The following is an 18,538-nucleotide window of genomic DNA, read 5'->3' as shown; positions in this document are numbered from 1 at the left end:
GCTCTCCGATAAAGTTACGCCTTTTTTGGCTGCTCGAATGTTCATAAGGGTCCATATTGTGTTTTTAACCATTAAACGTTTGCTACACATAAAGCGCTTTAAAAAATGCTGCAGTTTTTTGCTTTTTGTCAAAGCTTTCTCTTTAAAAAAAAAATAATTAAAAAAAAATGCTCTCGAAGCTTATCCACCATGACAAAAAAAAATGTACAGATAAAATTAAAAACGGTATTTTTGTCATCGTCGCTAATCCTGTGAACAAAAACAAACCAACTCGAAAAGAACAAGAGATAAATACTAACAAGCAAAAAATAATTTTAAAAAATACATAGGTATATATACTATATACTTACTCAATAAAAACAATGGCGGGTTGCGAAGCGTGCACACATTCTACTTAGTAGCGAGACTATTAGGGTGTTTTTTTCACTTTCTCTACAATATTTTTACAATGCGCATGTCGCATACAGTACTTTTGACCGTATCCAAAAGTTTGTACGTATGCAGTTGGCCGTTCCACACATCACCGTGAGATTCATGTATAAAACACGTAATTAATAAAACCCACTGAAATACAAGAAAAAACGTCTACAACATCTTCTAATATAGAATCAGTAATAATGATAAATATTTTAAAATATAATAAAATACTAATTTACTTAAAATTCTGGACGATTAATCATGCCAGGGATGTAAATTCTGAATAATCCGGCCTAAATCTGTACGGATGGCAAACCTATCAAATTCGGTCACGTTTACCATAAAGAAATACCTATGTGGCTGTTAACGGATCCGTAAGAACCAATTTCTCAAAGTAATATTATTTATTTAATGATTCACAGGCTGTCAGCAGTTTTGTATAACTCTGACTCAGTGAGAAGGGCAAAAAAGAAATTGTTCATTACATAATATATTCTTTTTCATTCAAAATTCACACAGTCAAATTACTTTTTGCAAGTAAGCGCTTTTTCACCTCAGTAACACTATATTACATTCACGATGGCCGCGCGGGTTAGGCGTCAGCTTATAACATCGTGGGTCCCAGTTTGGAATCCTGTGTCTGGCGAGTAAACTTCATATTAAATTTTCAAATTATGTATGAGTCAGAGTATGGACCTAATAGGTTGAGCAAGTGGCTTACATCCATTTCTCGTAAAAACAAAATCTGTGAATACAAACCTTCACACTGTGGAAGCCCATATTATTATGATCTTGTTAGGATCGGATATGGTCACAGAACATTACACTATAATATTTTTCTCACCAAGAGCCTGGGAAACTTGTGTTTTAATTTTAACCGTGTTGAGTTAAATAAAAAGGCTAGAACGATCTAACACATGTCCTACTTCGTAAACTCACTCCACATAGAGAACTACCACTCTATATCGTCGGTGTTTTGTAAAAAGGGCGAATCAACCATTTTGGCGAAATCGAGATTTTAATGAAAATACAATATGTACCCCACTAGCTTTGTTGTGTAAAAGCGGCGAATTTTTATCTCCACAGGAAAGTACTTAAAAACAATAATCGACTAAAATTAAATTAATAAAATTACGAAATAAAAAGCAAATGTGACATATTAGGCCTTTTAAAATATTATATAATAATACCTATTATAATGACAGTATTCTTTCTAAGCTTTATTATAAACTTGTTAGATATTTATAATCATCTACAGGTAAAAAACAAATAAATGGCAAGAGTTAAAAATCCTCCTCCTGTAAAGTAGCATTTTGGTTAATTCGCCCTTTTTACAAAACACCGACGATATTACCTCGTTATTGTCTTTTACTATTGTATCAATATACTTATGTCAAACTCGCAAATAAACACGCAATCTACATTATCGTCAGACTTCAGTTCTTCACTTCTATATCTAAAATGGTGATATATCAACAACGTCCCTAAAACTACATTATACCAGTGACGAATGGTGGAAGTAGGCTGTGGAGATCCGACATAAATAGTGCACACTAAACTTTGTCAGTCAAACTTATTTGTTCTCATTGAGCTAAGAATACAAATTACAAGTGGTTGTTAGTTTTAAAAAAAACAATTTAGCCCTCCCTAAATCAAACAATCACATTGGAGGTAGAATTGTGCGATGCGTAAACTGCCTACCCTCAAGGGATGTCACTGCTGATTGCGTTACGCATATGTCATTTGCCCAATTGCCCAACTAAGCATAGTAACTAATGTAGTATATATACTGCAGGGGCGAAAAGTGGAGGTAAGCTAATAGATATTCGACAATAATAGTGCACACTGAACTTTGTCTCTCATACTGATTTGTTATCATTAACTATTTATTTTATTCAACGAATTAAAGAACGATTTGGAAGAGCACTGATGAGTAGGTATTAAAATTTACCAATAGTTAAAATTTGTCGCAATTAGTATGTCACCTCGTAGCATAGTGGTAATGCAATGGATAGGGCGTAAACCTGGGAGATACGGGGTTCGTTTTCCCGTCGGGTTGGCTTACTTTTTTTCAAAAAAGATTTTTTCTATTGGTTATAATATATTCTCTCAGAAAGTGTTTTTCAAAATTATATTATGTTATTTGTTATCATTGAACTAAGAACATAAACTAAAAATCGTCGCTATAGAATTGGTTTGTTGAATATCCGTTTTTTTTTTAAATCGACCTTTTAATGCAGAATGTTTTTTTTGTATCTAAATAGACTAGAACCATTCTTTTCTTTAAATTACTTTGTAATGGTAATGAATACATCATTCATATGCTGTAAAAATAACAATTTAAATATATCTATGTATTTAAATATAGGATTATGAAATTTGTTTTTCGTTTCCTGAACATTTGGTCTATTCGAGAAACCAATCCTACAGCAATGAAATGGTGCTAGCTAGTCTTTAAAAAAATCCGGCAATTTTGTTTTTCGTTTCCTGAACATTTGGTCTATTCGAAAAACCAATCCTACAGCGATGAAATGGTGCTAGCTAGTCTTAAAAAAAAATCCGGCCCAAATCAAATAATCATAGTTGAGGTAGGATTCGCCACCCTTTATAATGTGCCGCCCCTAAGTAACACATAAACTACCTATCTTCACAGGACGTCACTGTTGATTGCGTTACGAATAACATGTCATTTGCGCAATTACCCAACTAAGCATATTAACTAAACGGTATACTGCAGCGGCAAAGAGTAGAGGAAAGCTATGGAGATTCGACATAAACAGTGCACACTAAACTGTGTCACTCATACTTACTACTTACGTCTCTGCTCTGGCAGAACACACTAACTGGAGAATACTAGTTTTGAGTAATTTGATTTTGAAGTTGTTAAAATGTTTGAAATTGTCTATCATATGAGTTTATTAAGTAATTGTAAAAAGGATGACTTTAAAATAAAGACTGTTTATTTATTAAGAAGGTTTCCAGACGGTAAAGTTTGAAATAAGGAACATTTTTTGGTATAACTAACTCAATATATAATTTTTTCGAATTAGTGTCTTCTGTCGGAACAGTGACGACTACTACTACTAAACACGATCTGCGCATCTATTCTATACACACTACTGCTATCGGCTGCTTTCGGCGGCTATCGAGGGTAGTTTTTCATATTTTTGTATTATAATTTTTACAATAAGTTAGTTGTAATTGTTACAATAAGTACTGTGTTTTAACAGCACAGTACTGAGTTTTAACAGCACCTCTCTTGGGTGTGCCAACTTTTAGAGTAAAATAGACAGTTTTGACTGTTAAGACTGCGAACTTATTGTAACAATTATAATACTTCAATACAAACATATTAATTATTGTCGCTAAATTTCAAAACCCGCTATAACATTTTTTTGAAATAATTAAGATATATATATCGTTGGATTCGTTATTAAAATCTCTACATGATAATGATCTATAACACTACTGAAACATTCAAAAACCTTTTTAGTTCAAAAAGTTTTTGTTGATTTTCTCAACATAATGAAAAAGTGTTATAGCGGGTTTTGAAACTCAGCGACACTAAAAATAAACTATCCTCGATAACCGCCGATAGTAGTCTTGTGTATAGAATAGATGCGCTGCAATGTCTTAATTTAATGAAAACAAATAAGTATGATTGACAAAGTTTGTTGGAAATTATCAGTATGTAAATTTTAATATTTGTCTGCAAGGGCGGACCTAACCGAAAAAAAAATCTTTTTTTTAACGGTACATGTTCAAATACGCGCGTGATCATTATCTTACTCCCTACTTCAGTTTAAGTTTGTCAATTTCTGGTTACGGCCGTATGTTGTAGCTTAACCACTGGGGAATGCCAAAAGAAATGGCGTCAAAAAACCTTAAAAACCAAAAATACCTTATTCTTAGGTCAATAATTATTGTAAAGCAATCATTATTCGTAGGATGTTTATCTCACTTGAATGGTCAAAGACATAGCTTATAATAAGTATCTTTAGAATCATCTTAAAATGTGTTAATCTTGCCCATTTTTTGAATAATAAAATACCTAATTCTTGTCAAATTTGGGATCACAGAGATTATCAATATAATTTTTTATCGTAAATATTTCACTATAATAATGTCGACATAAATTATACTTGAGGTTTTATAAATGCGTTTAAAAATTAATAAATGTAAAAAATCTTAACACCACTGCACATGCATGTACTGAAATATGACTGTATTCTAAAACATTAGAGCGAGAGGTTTAAAAGAATACTATTTTACGTAATAAAAATACTTTATGCAGTCATCAAATGTTTAAAATAAATATAAAGGATAATAAGGCTGATGAAATGATATAAATAGATTATCTACAACGTTTAAGGAATGTCCCGGATCATGCTTTGAAAATACAATAAAAGCTCAATTTTGACGTACGCTGAGCATGTCCCCCCTTACGATACCGAAAATAATTTATGATACCTAACATTTTTTTGGGCAATAATTTGTAACTAAAAACGAATATGGACGGAATTCTAAGTTTGATTGAGGACGGTACTTTGCCTAGGGATGTCACTGGCAATCGGTAACGACTATTACGAGCCCCTTCTGAAAAGCGTAAAAACAGGTTTATCGCTCGAACGCCTATAGGCCAAACAAAGCGTTAATATTCGCTTTTTGTAACACCCTCCATAATTAACACACCGACGTAATAGGTAGGCAGGGAAACGTGTTATATTAATGATGTTTTTCGGCTCAAAAACATGACAAAATAAAAACAGATAACGCTGGCGTTTTTGTATTTTTATCACGACTATATCGAGAACGTCATCTCTCGTTTGTTAAAAAAATAATACAAACACAACAAACATTTTATTTTTATCATTTATTTCATCTGTATACTATTCAAAATGTGATACCAATAATGGAATATTTATTTTTTATCCATCTCAAAACTTAATACTATTCAAAATGTGATACCAATAATGGAATATTTATTTTTTATCCATATCAAAACTTAGTTATCATTATGAAGAGATTATCGCAACAACAAAAAAATCGGTGTGTGTACTTCGATTCGATGGCCTCAACAGCTTTTTGGACCGACCTAAGCATCTCTCCCTTCTCCGCATATTCTTCTTCTTTCCACCATGTCCGATTCTAATACGATCATATGGGCCTCCACAGAGTAGAGGTTTGCATTAACAGATTTTATTTTTACGAGAAATGGATGTCAGCCACTTGCTCAACCTATTAGGTCTAACCTCTTTGTATATATTTCAAGATTTTCCCAGAGAATATAGTTTACTGTATTTCTCCGCCATATGAACATCTTATATGAAAAGTGTAGCTTTTTTAACTCAATTGTCATTTTTGACAGCTTTTAATCGGTTAATGAGTCAAGCCATAAATAATATATTTAAAAAATCGGTGCATGTACTTATGTACGCGCGTTAGAAGCTATACTTCGTTGGCGTAACAAAACAAAAACAAAACTTGTGATAAACTAGATTCTTTGACTAGCTCTTGATTATCTTGTGAAATTACACACTCGAGAAAAAGGACCGCTTATTGGAACGCCGTTAATTTATTTCTATACACTTTAAATTATATTACTAAATTATATAATGGTTTCTCGTTGTTTTTATTTTTAAAGTACCAACTGTTGACATTTAATCGTTTGTTTACGAAAGGAATTGCAAACGGCCGACAATAATAAATTCGCTGCATAGGCAACGGAATAATTCTAAACTATAATATTATACTGTATAATCGTCACGATTGGAGTATCATACTGTGGCGTAAAGGTAGTGCGTTCGGCTGATAACCGAACAATCGGTGGTTCGAATCCAATCGAGTCCGTTTTTTTTCATGTGAAAAAATAAATTATGTGTTACATATCAAACGCCAAAAATATACTCTCATCTGATTTCCCAAACGCGCCAAAAGAAGTATAACTTCAAAAATCGTTTTTTTATGTGTATAATTGTGGGGTTCGTCTGGGATCATCAATGTGGGGTTTGATTTGAGTTACCACTGTGGGAGACGTCGACACGTCGTAGGTCATAGTGTTGAGGATGATGAAGACGTCGAAGATGGATGCAGGAGCGAGTTTTATTTGCACAAAAGTATGTTACAGTAGTTATGTTACAATACTAAACTTATGATAAATACTGATCCGAGATCCGCATCTCGGTACAATGAGATGCTGTGTGAATGCTGTGTCAAATAGTAACGGACGAGGTACTTAGATTCAAGTGACATTTCCGATGAATTATTATTCGCTATTTATACCATCAAAATAACATTCTTTTTATTGAAATAATCGAGTTTGCGTCAATGGATGACTTACTAAATGAATAACGGATATACGGATATGTATTATTGCGGTCAGCTCCTTACCGAGTTTGCTATAATTTGACACTATAGTAATTCTATATTGTGTTCATTATTAATATTATGTTCTACTTGAAATTAAATGACATGATTATTTTGTTTGTTTCAGGTCTTAACCCTCGGAGCGCCACTCCCGCAGTACCCCGCCCCGCCGGCGCGCCTCCATCGCTTAACCATACTTCATCACTCCCCCTACAAGGCGGCCTGGGACTGGCTAATTCTTCTCCTCGTAATCTACACGGCCATCGTCACGCCCTACGTGGCTGCCTTCCAGCTCAATGAGCCCGACTTTGACAAGAGGAAGAACAAGAAGTTCGGGGAGGACCCCATCGTCGTCGTGGACATGATTGGTATGTAGGCTTCTTCATTCTACTAAAAAATACATTTAACCTTCAAATGAGACTCCTTCAGGAGAATGCTACTCGTAGCTTTTTTTCTACTACTAAACGGGCTTTGGATCTTATATCATTGACCAGCAAGCGGTATTTATGGCAACTGTTTCGCATATGAATCGACGAATATTATTATAACCATATCAATACCTGCTAGAAAAACTAGAGTTTCTCCTTTCAATTAAGCTCTGCCTAGTCCAAGCTATTGTAGATAATAGTCCAAAAATATATGTTCATCTATAAAACATCTAAAATGATTCAATTAAGCTATAAATAATTTTAGATATTATACAGATAGTTTTTCATTGATTATGATTTGGTTTAAGCATGCCTTAATGAATTAAAAACGATTACAAGATAAAAAAAACTTTTTATATACTTACCACGTTTTTAAATTTTCTGTTGAATCATATTAACTTGACAATTATATGTATTAATAATTTAGGACAAATAAGGCAATTGTCGACAAATCATATTTTTGCTATCTTGCAACAAACAAACAAATATAGAATACTGAAATGTAATTTTGATTTCCATAATAACGCACGTATACATTAATAATTTAGTTGCTAGGACCACCCCCTTAGCAACCAATAATAGTGGATTGGATTACGGATTTCTTTCGAAATAACTTTTCATACAAAACAGAATTAACTGAAAATGATTTCTTTTATTTTGTTAACTGTCAATTCATGGTGGAACTGCATTTTATTGTTGTTTTTATTTAATAAAACGCATTTTTTTGTAGTACTTATTCCATTTTTAATCAAGAGATTAGGACCGGTTTCGTCCGCCTCAGAGGGACATTTTCAACTGAATACATTTTTTTAAACAATATTTATCAAACAAAATCCAAAGCGATAGAAATAATATAACAATAGGTACATAAATAATTATCCTTCCAATAATACCTTCCCAATAACAGATTAATTTATGAGGTTGGACATTAAAAAAAAAATTGCGTTTTATTAAATAAAAACAACAACTGAAAATGAATTCAATTCTACTTAAAGATGGCTAAAAGTATTAAAATAATGCATTGGTATCGTGTTATGATATATTCTAAAAGTTTAAATGTCTAGCTAGTCGGGAAGTTAGTTAAAAATCGATTGCAAGATTTGTATTGGATAAAAATACTAGCAAAGAAAAACGTGGTAAAAAATAACCTACACCATCTGTAATAAGTATCCACCTATTCTTAATTCAACGAAAACAAATAAGTATGATTGAAAAAATTTGCACTATTTTTGTCGGATTGCCTATGGCATAACCAAACTATTATGGTTTGGCTCAGGCAGGGTTTAATTGAATTTTAAAAACTAACCAACACCATCTGAAAATAATAATTGTATTCTTAGTTCAATGAAAACAATTAAGTATGACTGATGAAGTTTAGTGTACACTATTTATATTAATAGGGGTTAATGGCGAGCACCTCAGTCACCTGCGCTTTGCAAATGATATTGTTTTACTCTCACAAAACCCGAAAGACCTCTAAGGTAGAATGCAAAAACTCGCGGATGTCAGTCAAACGGTCGGCCTAAAGATAAATGTCTCAAAGACAAAAGTGATGAGGAACAGTTTTTCGGACCCTGCGATTATCTGTATTAATGACACCCAATGACATTAATATGGACGAATCATCTGGAAAAGAAAATGACACTCACTTTATTGTCGGGTCTGCCGAATGGCATAATCTGTTCTAACGCCATTGCAATAAAGGTGATATTGCTATAAATTCCTGATGCTTTTTGTTGGGTCTGCCGAATGGTTTGGTTTGAACGGGTTCGCTCAAATGAACATTGACATTAGAAACACTACTCTAACGCCATTCCAATAAATGTCATATTGCTATAAATTCCCGATGCGCGATATCGCATAATGAAAATTGCGTGACGTCTACCTATACATGCGAATGCGCGAATTTACTTGCTAGCTACTGTATTGAGTGCGTCGTCCATTAATAATGTCATTGATGGCACCCAACTCGAGCAAGTCAGCAGCTACGTCTATCTCGGACAGCAGGTGTCCATAGATGGAAGCATGCACGATGAAATTGCTCGAAGAACAAAGCTGGGATGGAGTGCTTTCAGACGTCTGAATAGTATCTTCAAGAGTGACCTATCATTATGTCTTAAGCGTAGGGTGTTCAACCAATGTGTGCCACCCGTGCTCGCATATGGCTGCGAGACGGTGACCCTCAATACGAGAGATGTCCAAAAGCTAAGAGTCGCACAGTGAGGCATGGAGAGGTATATGTTGGGCATCACGCGAAAGGACCGTAAGAGAAACGAATGGGTTAGGAAGCAGACAGGAGTACGCGATGTAATATACGTTGCCAAAAGCTGAAATTGAGATGGGCGGGGCACATTGCTCGTCGAAAGGACGGCCACAGGGTCGCCCTAAAAGCCTCTGGATTTACGAACTGGTAAAGTTCGGCGGAAATACGTGGCAGTGAATGACACAGAACCGAGAGAGTTGGGAAAAGCCTCGGGAGGCCTTCATCCAGCAGTGGATTGACCCCGGCTGATGATGAGTTATGTTGAATCTTAACAGCCTATCTTCACCCCTCGTTACTGGTAAATAGTAATTACCTTATTTACTAAGCGGTGTCAGGATCACTCCAAATATTTTCGTTATAACAAACTTGAACTTGCAAATATTTTAATAAACTATTTTTTTTATTCAACGAATAATAGGATTTGACAATGTGACATATTTTTATTGGATATACCTACATAATTTGTAAAAACCAAAAAATATATACTTTCTACGTCATAATTAAAATAAAATAAACGTTATTTCTAAACCTATTTTGCCATTCAATTGTGAATACACTTGTTATACGACAATCTGAAACTGGTTTAGGATATTATCCTCTTAAGGGGGGACATGCTCAGCGTACCTAAACGGTACATGTTCAAACGCGCGTTACCATGATCTTACTCCCTACTTCATTTATCGTTTGTCAATTTATGGCTACGGCCATATGTTGTAGCGTAGCCACTGGGAAATGCCAATATAAATGGCGTATTTCAAAAAAATACTACCTTATTCTTAGGTCAATAATTATTATAAAGCAAACATTATTCGTAGAATCTTTATCACATTTGAATGGTCAAAGACATAGTTTATAATCAGTATCTTTAAAAGTATCTTTAAATGTGTAAATCTTGCCCATTTTTTGAATAAGAAAATGCCTAATTCTTGTCAAATTTGGGATCACTCATATTTGGGATCAATATCAATCAATATATTTTTTTATTGTAAATATTTCACTATAATAATGTCGACATAAATTTTACTAATAGTTTTATAAATGCTTTTAAAAATTAATAAATATAAAAGTCTTAACACCACTTTACATGGACGTACTGAAATATGACTATATTCTAAAACATTAGAGCGAGAGGTTTAAACGAATACTATTTTATGTAATAAAAATACTTTATGCAGTCATCAAATGTTTAAAATAAATATTAAGGATAATAAGGCTTGAAAATTAAATAAATAGATTATCTACAACGTTTAAGGAATGTCCAGGATCATGCTTTGAAAATAGCATAAAAGCTCCATTTTGACGTACGCTGAGCATGTGGGCCGTTAAGGAGACATACCTTGAAGAGGTGGAAATAGGGATATGTGGAAAGAGTTATTGAAGAAAGCCAGTACCCACACTGGGTTGTAATTTTCCTGATGATGATGAATGATGATGACAATGTGAAATAGGGATTCCAATCCCCGGATCCCGAACTATTTTCGATACCTATGAATCCCAGGATTGGTAAACATAACCCCGAAACTTTCTGGATTGAGTTTTTTATCAATTTTTATGGAAAATAAAATAAAAACGAAAATATAACAGAAGAAAGTTTTAATAACATAGAAATAAATTAGAAATAAACTGAGTTTGAATGAAGTTTGATTTATTACCCATGCGTTGCCAATTCATTTTATTTTTTCACATAAATTGATGAAAATGAGAAAGATTGGAAAAAAAATGCTTCGCACTTTTAACAAAGTGATTCCACCATGTTTTTTAATGCATTTGTCATTTTTGTATTTAAATTTAACTTGTATTTGTTATCTTTTCATAAATAAATTAAACTGTTTTACTCTCACATTATTTTTATTTATATTACAATATTATTTAATATGTATTTCCAAGATTGAACGTAACAATAAATATCTTAAATAGTATAAATTATACTAAATTTATTTTTGACCGATTTTATCAACGTTATTTTGTATATATATAAATTTTGGTACTGTTCGGTTATCAGGAATACAGAGGAAAAACATTTTGAAAATACCCGATATACTAGATTATTTGTTAGTTTGGGTTAGTTTATGTTAGGTTGGGTTAGGTTAGGTTAGGTAAGGTTAGGTTTGGTAAGGTTAACCTAACAAATAATCCAGTTTATCGGCTATTTTCAAAATGTGTTTTTCGCTGTATTCCTGATAACCGAACAGTACCGAAATTTTATATTAATTATTGAAAAAAATGCCAATTCCGATCCCGGAATCGTCAAATCGTAATCCTGAAATCCCGGAATCAAGATTTAGGCTCGGGATTAGATTCACTAATGTGAAATAAGAAGAGAAATGAGTGATTCCTGACACTCTTGCCAAGTAAAAGATAGTTTAATTCCTAAGTCAGCTAAATGCATAATTTATTAACAAGGCACTTTGGCCTTTTGGGGAGTAGATGGATAATAGTATCAAAGCGAGCCTTTCCTGTGAATAATGAATGCAAATTAACAACATCTTACCAGAAGACTTAATGTGGGATGAGAAGAAGTATTTGCGTGACATGACGCGCTTTGCCAAAAGGTTGGTGATAATATGACGTAGGTACCTAACTACATATTATTATATTCAAACAAACGAGGCAGGGTTATTCTAACATATTACTTAACTCCAAAATCAATATAAGAAGGTGATATGCTGTATCGTATTCAGACAGTTAATTATCCCGGGATGTAAACTCTCACGTGTAATGTTTTTTTTTTAACACAGCCGCACACGATCGTGTTATAAACTATTTTAGAGCAAGATAGAGTGGTTACATGCAAATTGTACGTAAACCATTTCACCGTGGCACAGTTTGCCGTAAGCTTTCTTATCGGAAAAAGATGACCGTGTGCAATACGGTCTCCAATTTTATTAGATTCAATATGAACATTAATTCAATTTTCATAGCTGATTTTGGCAAAATTCATGAATTCAAGAATGAAAACATAACCTTACCTAATCTAACCTAACAAATAAGCCAGTATATCGGCTATTTTCAAAATTTGTTTGCTGCAGGCTTCCTGTAAAGTGTAAACCGACAAGAACCGTGTTTTATTTAGAGATTAATTTTATGTCAGTACTATACGCATGGGCCTCATGGCCCATGGCGGGCCCCCCTACCTATCGCTAAGGATAAATGCAGTGTGATGCTCTACAGTAGCGTTTTCCAAATATTGTACGCGGTAAAATTAATGTGTATATTATTTTGTGTTTTTTTATATATTGTAATACATCTATTTATTTAATTATGGAATTGTCGAGTATCAATACACAATAATTAAGAATTGTATCATACAACCACATAATTTTAAATACTTACAAATTTGTGATATATGTTTATCTCACTTATCTGGTCGATTCGCCACGCAGGGCCCCTCCTGACCTCGGGCCCACAGGCTAGAGCCCAGTCAGTCCCTGCTTATGGGGGACATGACTATACGGCCCAAATAGGTTGAACGGTCTTTAATATACGGCCATATTTCCGGTACAACATTTAACGGTGAAGTGTGATACGGCGAAGTGCATACGTACAAGTTTACGGACACGAGTACATAAGACAATCACATATTATTGAGAATCGAGAGGCAGTGATTTTTATAATTTAATGCTGACATTGCGACACTAGCACCACTAGTATCGTTTAGTAGTACTGCAACATATATTTTAGATATTTCATACTACAATGGTGATACTTGATTCCAAATATGACAGTTTGGTGCAAGCTACGCATGTCCTTGTGATTCGTTCATCTAGAAAACGAAAAATACCGCTAAGCAGCTTATCATTAATTTTGTCTCCTCCCAACTTCCACCGATGTGCTGTATCTTAATGTTGCCATGTCTTTGTTCCACAGTCGATGTAACGTTCATCATCGACATCCTGATCAACTTCCGGACGACGTACGTCAACGGATGTGACGAAGTCGTCTCACATCCTTACCGCATCGCCATGCACTACCTGAGGGGATGGTTCATCATAGACCTGGTGGCCGCCATTCCATTCGACCTTCTGCTCTTCGGCACAGACACCGATGAGGTAAGACAGCACCCCTGCCAGCTCCTGATGTCCTGCAATAATACACTGACAGTTCACACAATTCAATAATCCCATTACAATGATATACACGTCGATAAACATTTAAATAATGTGTTAATATTATGACTCACCAACGATGATATATAAATTGGACGTAAACAAACTGCAAGGCGACTGCAAAATGTAGTCAGACTGCGTTGAATATAATATTAATATAACTCACAAAAATTTACGTACAACATTTTGTATTAGGATACCACTCAAAATAAAGATAAAAATGTTGCATTTTTAACGCAGTCCGACGACATATAATATTACTGTCACATCGCTGTAGTCTTACGTCCAATATATCTACAAACCCTACTACATAAAATACAATTGTTGAAGATAACTTTTAATCAGTTTGCCGACTAAAAGTTGACTTCAACCAATAGCATTCTAGTTGCAAACCAACTGCAATATGTATAATTAGAACCTAAACAGTCACAAATCAAAAAAAAAAATCACTAATATCACTATTTTCCGGCATCAGCCGATTATTACTATTTTTTTAAGCTGTCATGGTTTATTATTTGTCAAGATTTAAAATCTCTATTGCAGTTACACAATTTTTTTAACGTCTGTATTTCACTAACTCTGGGTTAGTTAAAATTGTAATTGTTATTAACGCTAATTTAAGCCAACATACAGTGCAAAAGATTCCAGTAATGGCAGCCAATTTTAAATAATATAATAATCGATATATATAGTCATGCTATGAAACATTTAGTGATTGCAAGCTGTTAACTGTGACATTCTCTTTGAAAACAGTATTTTTGATTTAAAAAAATCATTAAGTATTATATTGTTGATAAAAAATTGGATCTCATGTTTATAAAGTAATATAAATTATATTTTTGTCAAACCAAACACTTATCAGAAAGGATTTATCTTAAAGTTAAAAAATATGGATTATAAACAAACATGGGCATGATGAAAAAATACGTTTAAAATCTGTTTACCTATACAGATTTGCACTGCGTTGAAAATTTATAATATTTAGTCCCAATAAAAAGTTTTTAATTATGTTTTATCTGTATATTATAAATACAATTAGTACATAATATACTAATAATATTAAATCATGTTGTATATAAAGATGCAGACGTACCACGTCTTGAGATTCTAAATATTGATTTAGATGTTTTTCCTTTAATAAGTAAATAATATTACAATAGTAAATGTCACAGCTTACTCCTGTGTTATATTTTAAAAAAATAAACAAATAAAATTAATATTGATGTTATAATACAGGAGTCTGGTATCTGTGCATTTTACCCTATCAGTACTAAATTGTTATTCGAATGAAATAAATTAAATGAAGCCTGTCATATAGATAAAAAAAACAATGTTAACAAGAAAACTAAATAAACTTATCTGAATTAAACAAAATTAAACACGTAACTACATACATACTAAAACAAAAACCAATCCTGTAAAGATATAGTGACCGTACCGTACCCCCCTTTATTCCAAGTGAAAATATTTTCTCAGTGTGTTTTAAAATAATGTATTATTTTTATTATTGTCACGTTGTACATTTCGTGACGCATGGTCAAAGAGGTTTATATTATTATTGAATAGCAACACTGATTTTATTGTATCAGCTATACTATAACACTTGTGTTTAAGCCAATCATTATCAGTTAAAATGATTAGATTACAGAAGTATTACAATATATTTATATTTACAATTTCTTCTTATAAAATATTTCCATGATTTATTTATATGTTATATTATAAGGTTTGTTCAGTATTATTTTCACAAAAATCTGACAGACGTGATGAGAAAATAAGCTTTTTGGCAGTACATAGATTTTATGACAGTAAAAAAAGAATCGTAGCTCTCTGACGATGAAAAAATTTCTACGAGAAATCCTGTTTTTAGGTTTATTTAAACTACATTAGCGTACGATCCATAGATGCTGTAGATACAGAGCATCTCAAATAATCATCTAAAAAGTACTATCTAAAAATGGTAATTGTACCGCAGAGGTGGACACGAGCTTTTTTTTTACGAAAACAGTTTATTCCATGTAGACAATTATAATAAATACCTTTTTCTGTCGGCGCATCGGCTTTTCGGTCCAATAATCGTTAATTGAAAATTTGAAACTTTCATACATTTTGATACACCATTATCACAAACTAAGATTATATTAGGTAATATTAGTTGGGGTGGGTTAGGTTAGGTTAGGTTAGGTTAGGTTTGGTTTGGTTTTGTCTAAAAAGAAAGTTGTATTTATTGTGAAATTAAATGGAAAAAATTTATTGTTCTAAAGGTTCTATAGTTTTAGGTATTAATATGACGTAAATATTTTGCGAATATTGCAATATTCGCAATGCTACATTTCTGGAGGTGTAATTAATGGACCCTTTTTTAAAAAAAAACGAAAATGGCAATGGAGAACGTCACAGAAACATGATTACTGATTTTTTCTGGAATAAATTAGATGATTTTGATCTGGACGATATGCGGTTCCAACAAGATGGTTCAACATGCCATACAGCACGTGAAGATTAAGATTATATATTTCGTATTTCATAATCCATTATTTTCTGGTACTATCTATTTTACAAGATTATTCATCTTAAGAATAATAGTCAATAATATTATATTACATTTGGCTTTTTTCAACATCTTTGGTATATGGAGATTTTTTTAAATTCTTCGCTATTTCTTCTTTAACGTCCATTCTTTATATCGTGCCGATTGGCCTAAAAATCTACAAAAATGGCATAATTCCATGGCTGCTGCTATTTTTCGGGGGTTTTTGGATATGGCCCAAATGCTACCCCATGCCAAAAAATTTCATCCCCTATTTACCGTAGGTATATCGCTACGTTTGGAATGTAGGGCGACATGGATCGTTTATTATCTAACGATTGCAGGGGTGTTGAAATAAACCTTCTGATTGATGGATTGAAGATACATGAAACATGCTATTCGTTTCCACTGAAAGTTTCTTCTTGGTTGGACCATTGGGTAACACAAACGGTTACATGTGAGTTGTACGTATGCAGTTAATCGTAAGACACTTATTCGTGCGTCGCAGTACGTGAAACATGAGTTCGTATAACATTTTATCAAATGACGAGTTTTTCGTTAAACATTTCACCGTGGAATACATTTGTTCGTATCTTACAAAATGCGGCGATAGTTTGCAAATAGTACTGTTCCAATTAGATTAACCCTAACCTAACCTAACCTAGTAAAGACATCTCATAAAATTTGCCACATTTGTAGCATACGTAAAAATATACTCCTCAGTGAAATGTTCAACGAAGAACTCGTCATTTGATTAAATGTTACATGAACTCATGTTTCACGTACTGCGGCGCAAGAATAAGTGTCCTGCGGTAAACTGTTTACGTACAAATTTCCGGACACGAACACAAACATGGACCCAGTTCTCGAAATGCACCAGAACGCACCGAAGCGCAGTTCACTATACTAATTTACATTTTTTTTTCTATAAAGTTTAATAAGAAACTTGACATGCTCTACACATTTATTTTTACAAACAATAATAAGATTTTGTGTTGATTTGGTACAAAGTTTTTAGGCGATAAATTTTGATTAACGAGAGTTCTGTACCATTCCATATGATTTGGGTTTAGTATTCGTAAATCATGCCCAATCAGACACCTTCAATTTCTGTGAATATTGTATGATATTACCAATTGAATTAATTAAATACTTACTACATTATTTATAAATTTATAAGTACAATATAGTGACGTCATATTGACGTAGATAAATTTAATATACTGCTTATATGCGGGAGATAAAGAAAGACAAAATAATAAAACCATGTTTGACATCATATTTAGTAAAATTTTAGTTTCTTTCGCCTGCGGAATTAATAAACGTTGCCTGTCCAAATCTTTAGCAGTAGTGCATATCAGACGTTTAAAAATGGTTGCATTTATCAGTCTAAAGTACATAACAAAAAAGCACACTTTAATATTGTCGAAAAATTATCGAACGCTCCGGTTCATAAACTTTTCCATTTCGAGCGCTGCATGTACCGTCTGAACTGATTAGCCCTGCATCACACTCGATCCTAATCAAGAAAATGCTTCACTGAATGTGAATCATCAGCAGTTTTTTTAATAGCTGTGAATTATCAGGAGCAGTTACCAAAGACTAATATCGCTACGTACTCAAGTGTACTTTGATTGAGTTTAAATTGTTAACAAAATATGCCCTTGCAAGAGGAGACTATAGAAAATTACTGACATACATAAAATCAGTAAAAATAATACAAAATAAAGTAAATATTTTTAAAACGATTTATTGAATAATATTGCTATTTTTGGCGAGCGGGTCGGACGATTCGATGGCCTCAACAGCTTTTTGGATCGACTTGAGTATCTTTCCCTTCTTTGTAGGTATGTTCTTCTTCTTCTTTCGACCATGTCCGATCCTTATAGGATTATATGGGCCTCCACAGAGTGGAGGTTTTCATTATTAACAGATTTTGTTTTTACGAGAAATGGATGTCAGCCACTTGCTCAACCTATTAGGTCCAACCTCTTCGTATATATTTCAAGATATTAATATGGTTTACTTCCTGTATTTCTCCGCCACATGAACATTTTATATGAAATTTTTAGCTTTTTAAACTCAAATGTCAGTTTTGACAGCTATTAATCGGTTAATGAGTCAAGCCATAAATATTTAAAAAAATCTTACCTTTCTCTATCCAATTATAATAAACTAAGTGCTTACATAATTATCCGTTTCAGAAAAATATCACTGCGGAAAAAATCGCTTTAGCACCCCTGATGCCCTGATGGCGTGGCACACCTTTCTGCGCCCTGATTTTCTGTTTCATTAATATCTATCGCTAATGGAAATCGAGTCCCGGAACGATAATTATTGGTATAGGAAGAAGTTTAGGAAACCTTGGTCGAGAAAATATACATTTTATCGTAAGCGTTTACACTTACCCGTACAAACATGGCGAGAT

General features: G+C 33.2%; 1 protein-coding gene across 1 annotated transcript in view; it reads left to right on the top strand.

Moving 5' to 3' along the window:
* The window catches only part of sei (potassium voltage-gated channel seizure), a 297,653-nt gene that overhangs the window by 177,947 nt on the left and 101,168 nt on the right, over positions 1 to 18,538 (top strand). Inside the window, exons 2-3 of the mRNA XM_085951095.1 lie at positions 6,911 to 7,151; positions 13,342 to 13,523. Coding sequence (XP_085807221.1) covers positions 6,911 to 7,151; positions 13,342 to 13,523 — 423 coding nt within the window. The remainder of the gene's footprint in view (positions 1 to 6,910; positions 7,152 to 13,341; positions 13,524 to 18,538) is intronic.

This window comes from Rhyacophila brunnea, unplaced genomic scaffold, assembly GCF_057557595.1.
Source record: "Rhyacophila brunnea isolate RB1 unplaced genomic scaffold, BYU_Rbru_1.0 scaffold_24, whole genome shotgun sequence".
In the NCBI taxonomy this organism is placed as follows: Eukaryota; Metazoa; Arthropoda; class Insecta; order Trichoptera; family Rhyacophilidae; genus Rhyacophila; species Rhyacophila brunnea.
Note: the sequence above shows the minus strand (reverse complement) of the source record. Positions and strands in the feature narration are given on the sequence as shown.